The sequence below is a fragment of the Cupressus sempervirens genome, chromosome 10 (assembly GCF_028749045.1).
Source record: "Cupressus sempervirens isolate cs-2001-9-10 chromosome 10, ASM2874904v1, whole genome shotgun sequence".
In the NCBI taxonomy this organism is placed as follows: Eukaryota; Viridiplantae; Streptophyta; class Pinopsida; order Cupressales; family Cupressaceae; genus Cupressus; species Cupressus sempervirens.
The window spans coordinates 458,079,818-458,086,771 of NC_143127.1; the positions used below are offsets into that span (position 1 = coordinate 458,079,818).

At 35.2% G+C, this 6,954-nt stretch overlaps 1 protein-coding gene across 8 annotated transcripts; it reads right to left on the bottom strand.

Moving 5' to 3' along the window:
- Positions 1-834: 834 nt before the first annotated feature.
- LOC149534674 (arginine/glutamate-rich 1 protein) lies at positions 835-6,397 on the bottom strand. Of its 8 annotated transcripts, none has more exons than XM_089807101.1 (7): positions 6,059-6,355; positions 5,549-5,621; positions 5,251-5,457; positions 3,725-3,788; positions 3,375-3,599; positions 1,506-1,725; positions 835-1,396 (listed from the first exon to the last, which is right to left on the bottom strand). In XM_089807101.1, the coding sequence occupies exons 4-7, from the start codon at positions 3,760-3,762 to the stop codon at positions 1,130-1,132; spliced, it is 750 nt and encodes a 249-aa protein (XP_089663227.1). In that variant the 5' UTR covers positions 3,763-3,788; positions 5,251-5,457; positions 5,549-5,621; positions 6,059-6,355; the 3' UTR covers positions 835-1,129. The 8 variants fall into 8 exon arrangements, with proteins under 8 accessions (XP_089663227.1, XP_089663222.1, XP_089663228.1 ...); XM_089807096.1 differs by lacking the exon at positions 3,725-3,788 and adding an exon at positions 5,727-5,783 and having other exon boundaries at positions 6,059-6,240; XM_089807102.1 differs by having other exon boundaries at positions 5,549-5,726; positions 6,059-6,183.
- Positions 6,398-6,954: the final 557 nt, after the last annotated feature.

The following is a 6,954-nucleotide window of genomic DNA, read 5'->3' on the forward strand; positions in this document are numbered from 1 at the left end:
AAATGCACGTAGAATTAGATTTCTGACTGAGATTGTAAGGTTGCAACCATGCAAGCCTGATTAGGCTGGCATGTATGAAGGCATGTTGCCAACAGTTTGATCTTGATAATAAAATGGATCTTGCATATTTCTCTAATCTTCTCTGGTGTTGCTTTGCTGTGTTACTCTTGCTGCATGGTTGGACTGATCTCATAGAGGTCCCTCCATTCTTGTCTGCGTCAACACAGCATTTAGCCTTATTTGAAAGAGAATGAACTTTACATACCACATTTTATACAAAAAGAGATTCCTCATATCGATCCATATTTCTCTAATGGCGTCTCATAAACAATAGAGATGTAGAGATGTATGCACTTCACATGTAACATCATGCACTTCAAAGGTTTAATGCTTTTGTCTTCTACCATCTTAAAACAAGCAGTGGCCTCTCTTTAACAGCATGTAGATATATGCTCTTCACAGACAACATCACACAATTCACAGAATTATGGCTTATTGTACACTGCAAATTGACATGTCACGTAACTTGTTTCCTTACTTTCTTCTGCCCCTCAAATTCTCTTTAACACCTATCATAGGTAGAGTTTTATAAAAGAATAAATGACTAGATCATAATCTGATCTCTGTCTTAGCTTACTTTGATATGAACGGTATATAGAATAGCTGTATGTAATTTCACATATTTCTCAAGAAGAGCAATTTAATTTAGTCAATCAACTACAAAATACTCAGTATTCGAATCAAACAGTGGATTGAAGAAGTTAAGATCCAAAATCCTTCCCACAACAGAACACCATTTCTCTAAAAGGATTAAGCAGAGCAAAACAAAGGAGATAAGCATCAACAGATCTTGTTGCCTTGCACATCAATTACATAATCATACATTAATATCTAAAAGTTAAACCAAGTGATACTTTGCACCATACAATCCCAACTGTTGAGGAACTGGTTGTCCTACTAGACATAAATTTCAGGGGCTGGTGACTTTGTACCTTTTCACATGTCAGAAAAACTGACAAGCAGCTCAGCAATTCAAATCTGAGAATTGAATGATATTTTAAAAGATTGTTCCAAAATGCAAGATTAGATTTGCATGATGAAGTGCAATCCAAGATGATAACAGGCCCAGTTACTTTGAGCCAAAAGAGATAGAAAGTTTTGGACGAGAATTATTTTTTCCAAGCAATTTCATCTGTTTTGCACGTTCTTCTTCTTCTTCCATCTTTTTACGCCTCAATGCCTCCTCTTTCTGCCGTTGAAGAGCCTCTAGTTCACGATAGCGTTCCTCTTCTTTCCGCTGCTGTTCAAGAGCTTCTCTTCTTTGTGCCTCTTCAACTTTACGCCTATTCTCTTCCAGCATTTTATCTAGTTCTTCTCTTTCTCTACGTGCTTGCTCCTGCATTTAAATTATATTAGTGATAGTATGATTTGATACAGGAATACTCTATTCTTTTCTTATTTTTAAGCATTGCACTAACAACAAATGACAATCATATCCCGCTTACTTCCTTCCTTCTTGCTTCACTTAAAGTTTCTTCCTTTTCCCTTTCAAGTTGGACTGCAACATCCTGCACCATTTTCTTCCTGCCTTCTTCTATTCGTCTCTGTATTTCTGATTTTACTTCATCTGAGTTAAGTGCTTCTTCAACTCTCTTACGAATTGCCTCTTCGACCCTTCTAGCTGTTTCTTCTTCCAAAAGCTTCAGCTCTGCCTCACGTTGACGTCTGTAAAACCAAAGAGCATTTTAGAAAGAGGAAACAATATATAGCTACATATGTACATATAATTCTAACTGGAATCATTTTGTAAACATTTGCATGCCTGAAATTAAATCTGAGAAGCCATACACAGGCTTTTATAGTTTGATCCACTGTCAGCATAAAATCTAACCTTTACCACACAGTAATCTGAATACAAGCTTATGCTTTTAAGGCATACCTCTACCAGATTCCTGAGCCAAACAAACGATTTTTCAAACTGGTGAACAGTAGATAAACGAAGCAGCAATTGGATCATCAAATATAACAACTTGGAACTTAAGCAGTACCTTCCTTCAGAAAAATGCCTGCGGAAAAGCTTGTCAAGTAACATGTTCGAGGTATTTAAATGTAAGGAAAATTTCTAATTTCGACATGTCCAGACTGATGTGACATTAAATATAACACAAAATCTGGCTTCCATAGGTCACTAAAGGGCACCAAATAAGAGAGATCAAAACATCCAAAGGCTTTTCACAGAATGTCTGTAATGCAAGTTAACTTGCATCAACAGCATTTGACTCATTTATTTCTACACAACTCTATGACAACTCCCCATTAAAAAGAAACATCCTTGAGTCTTAATTAAACAACTGAAACATCTTTTGTTCACTTGCATGGCCTGGATCTTGATTTAAAACTTTACATTGCTACTCTCTACATAAATGTATTATGCACATTTACCATACAGCAAAGACAATTAACTTCATATTTATTTCATCCAAAACGTTGAATACCAGACTATTTTTTAAAACTGAAGCAGAAAACATGTAAGATATAGATTCATTTTCACACCAGCAACTGTATTTGCTTTTACAGCCGAGGGCAGCAGAGTAGATTGAGGTACAGACTCCAAAACAGCTTTCCTCAGATAGAGCAGAAATAATTTATGTTGATGAGCACATTAATGGAGGACTCAGGAAACATAAATCACTTATAATGTATCAGTCTCTGAATATATCCATTGTACCAGACCATGATTTTTGGACTGCAGCATATCAAATATATGCACAATAATCTCAAGACATCTAAGCTGCACACAGATCAAGGTTAGGTATAAGATGAAAAAAAAAAATTACTAAGCAGATACAGAAAAGTATGAAGAAACACTCTGATGAAATATAAACAAGAGCAACATGTCTTGCAACCCACAAGATACCATCCATAACATTTTGGTACACACAGCATTAAGATCAAGCAGCAACAGAATAAGCACTAATTTAATTAACATGGGGATGGATAAATATTCACTGGCATGTTCCAACTATACTGTCTGATCATTGAACAAGAAATCAAGTTTTAAAAAAGGTGCTAAAAGACTTTTCCCGTCCTGAAGAAGACATTCATTAAAGAATCTGAAAATTATTATTTCTCTTTACAAGAAAGGTTATTTAGTTTCACAAACACAAAAAGGTATATTTTTAGAAAACAGACTGAAAGCTATGTCTAACACAAACATGTCTGCCTTTTTAAAAGACACATTGCAAAGCATACCAAAACACAACCCACATAGTTTCTAACTTCAACAATACGCTTAATGAATAGAGAAAAAATAAGATAGGGTTTAAAACTTTTCTATGGACAGTGAGACCCACTTGAAGAGGGCAACATTCTACCTTTTCTTCTCTTCTTCTTCCTCTCGGAGCTTATCAGTTGTTCGCTTCCGCTCAGATAATCCAATGCTTGGACTTTTAGACTTACAGATAGGAGACCTTGAAGGGCTCCTTTTAGACTTACGGATAGGAGACCTTGAAGGGCTCCTACTCTTATTTCTCTTGTGTCGCCTTTCAGATGGTGAACGACTTTTATGCCTTCTGTGAGAAGGTGAAGGACTTCTGCGCCTGTCAAAACAAAAAGAAAATTGTAAGTCACAGTACATTTGTGAAGATCAGCACAACAAATAATGCCCTAAGTTGTCGGATCATCTATTGTGACATCAGTTTCTCAATATAACATTTATTGTTACCTCCACTTTGATGTTATGCTAACCCTTGTGTGCTCCATCTTTATCACGTCATGGCTGGCCTTTCCTGATCAATCAGCCCAACAAAGTTTATTCGCACTCATCTCCCGCTCTTTCCCAATTATTGGTTCACTCTATTTTCAGTTTCTGCCCATTTTTAGTTCCCATTAATATTTTGGGAAACCTATCTAACCAGTTCTTGCTTCCAAAAACTGTTTGTGCAACAAGGGACAAAAGTTTGGCAAACTAGCGTATATGCAGGGACGTGGTGACTAACTAGAGTATATGCAGGGACGTGGACAACAAATTTAAGAGACCAAGAACTAATTCGTGATATTATATGTAGTCAAAGTTTAATCTACATTCAAATTACTCATCTTTCATAGCTCACTACTTTGTGTTTTCTCATAGTCAAGGGCTAACATACTGAAATGCTAGCTACAGAAAGATATAACCATGACAGGTTTAAGAATTGAAATGAAGGTAAATATCAGTTTTCTACATCTCAATAGGTACTAAATTCTTTCACACCTAAGATAGCTCTATCAAAATTTTATGTATTTGGATATATTAGTATCTTATCAAAGTTCAATGCATTCCTTAACACTCAGATCGCTTTTCTTGAGGTCAGCCAGGAATTATTTTCAGAATGTTCCTCACTCTAGTATTTATACTTCCAATTCCATTTATAAAATTAACGGTGTTCAATTCCAGTAATGGGATTTGAGAACAATCAACACACTAAGAATATTATAACGGTTCAGAATTTTATTTGATTCATTAACACTACCTATTTATACTTCCAATTTCATTTATTAAATTAACAGAGTTCACTTCCAGTAATGGTTTTGTGAACAACCAACAAACTAGGAATATCATAAGGGTTAACTATTTTATTTGTCTCACTAACCCTACCTCCCCCTGATGCAGAAAGAATGTAGATGTCGATGATAGAAAAGGTGTACGCAGATATGAAGTAATCAACAATCAATAGCCTCGGAAAGGGAGATCAATCAGACCAAAAGGACACATTTCTGATTTGCACTTTACCAATTTACACTGGTGTCTTACTCCAAGAAACCACTTATAATAACCACCTCTTACAAGAGGTCACATTTAAATTTTTTATCCTGTCAAAGACCTTAAACTTTCGCAAACTGCTGCAAAAGAGGTTTCTGGGGAAAATCTGGATTATAAGGATTTGAAGACTAAAAGTTCCCGCAACCCACCATCTAGATGATTCACAAAGAGATAGAGAAATCTACATTGTAGTTCAAAGTTCATGATCCATCATCAAAAATACTCATAAAGCGCTACTCAAAATTTTGATTTTACTAGAACCTTTTATGCAATTTCTATCCAAAAAAACCCTTTCGCAACATCTTCTCAACTTAATGCAGAATCCATCAATCGTAATCATTAATCCATTAACCCTGTTAAGTTACAAATGGCAGCTTTGTAAGGTAAACAACGATCAAAACTTGAAGCAAGGGTTATGGATGAGATTTCAGAAGCGATGTGATACACACCTGTGATGAGATCGTGAATAAGAAGAAGGACTTCGGTCCCTCCTACTTCTCCTGCTGTGCCTGTGACTAACAGGCGATGGTGAGCGTCTTCTCTTGTACGACGGAGACCTTGAAATCGTCCGAGGCATCTTTCTTCTCTCAAATGGTAATCTTCGTCCCTACCCTCAAAACGCTAATACTAAATCTGGAATATTGGCAATGATAACCCTGCAAGATACAGAATAACAGGTCTTTTCAAATAGAAGTTCCAATACAGTTGCTGATAAAGCAAAATCATAGTATGTGATATCCATCTCACCTTCTACAATAACAAAATAGTTCACACGTAGCCTTCGGGCAGGCTAAGAACAAAACCCTAGAATCCTCCAACACTGCTGTCAAGAAAAAAGGCTTTCCTCAAAACGCATTCATTCGTCAAGCGACAACAAAAAAAAATCGGCGCAAAATAATATGATTACGAAATTCATCGGGCATACCTGCATAAGTATTTGAGATGAAATTTAACTAGGGCATTTGGGTATTCCATTCACATCCTAAAAACACTGAAATAATTTTATTCTACGCATATTCAAATTTATTATTACAAAAAACAGGTTAACTTATGTACATTGAAAAACCAATTGCAGAAGCCCGTTAATCATACTTTTATTAAATTGATCTACAATAAGGTGTTAACTAATGGAAACCACTGTACAATCCAAACATCAAATGCCCTACCAGAATTCATTAAAAAAGACCTATATCCATGATTCTTTGACAGTTTCACAGTTAAAAACATAAGAAATTACAAGAAAGTGTCAAAATTTACCTTCGACATTCAGCGGAAACTCCTCTGCAACTAGAAACGGAGAATTTGAGATAGGCTAAGAAGATTTTTTTAGATCTGTGAGCACTGACAAAACAAAGAATATATTTCCAAATAGCCTTTTCCCTTTCCTAATTATTGAACAATTTAATTCTGCATATCATGCCAATATAGTAGACTTGGTTGGGTAAAGGGACGGGAAGACTAGATTTATTTTTTAGGGATAGAATTGAACGAGAAAAAGAATATTGATAAATTGTTTTTTTCCCAAATTACCTAGTTATTTTATTTTTCTTTAGTCCAAGGGCACCATGCTTGAAGATTGAATTTGCGGTCATGCTAGTGTCAACCTTTTTGGCATTTACTCCCTTTTCAGCTTTTACTTTTTTTAATTTGGGGAGGTATATATGCTATGGGGTTACTTTGAGTCACCACAAAGGATGGGGGTTTACAAAACAATGAAATTGACTTAATTTTTATTTTAAATTTTGAGTTGTAATGTTTTGTAAATTATGTGGAAAATTATTCATTATAGGTGATAGATTCTTCATTTTATTTAATGTTATGTTTAAAATATTTGTTTCTATGGTATGGCTTGCTAATAAGTCTTATTTGACTAATAAGATCTTTTGAAGTGTAAATTTGTTGAGTGAGTCAAACAAAAAAATGGGTGGATAAAAGAGGATTTTGATGAGACTCTAAAAGACAACCCAAGTTTTTGTAGCATTGGATATGTGGTAAAGAATAGTTCAAGAAATGTTTTTACTTTAGATGTTAAAAGACTTTGAGAGAGGAAGAATAATGAACCAAAAGCGCAAGTAGTGTTACAAGTAGTTGACATAGCCAGATAATTGCACGTTGCAAAGTTGCACTTAGAATGTGATTTGGTAATTATCATT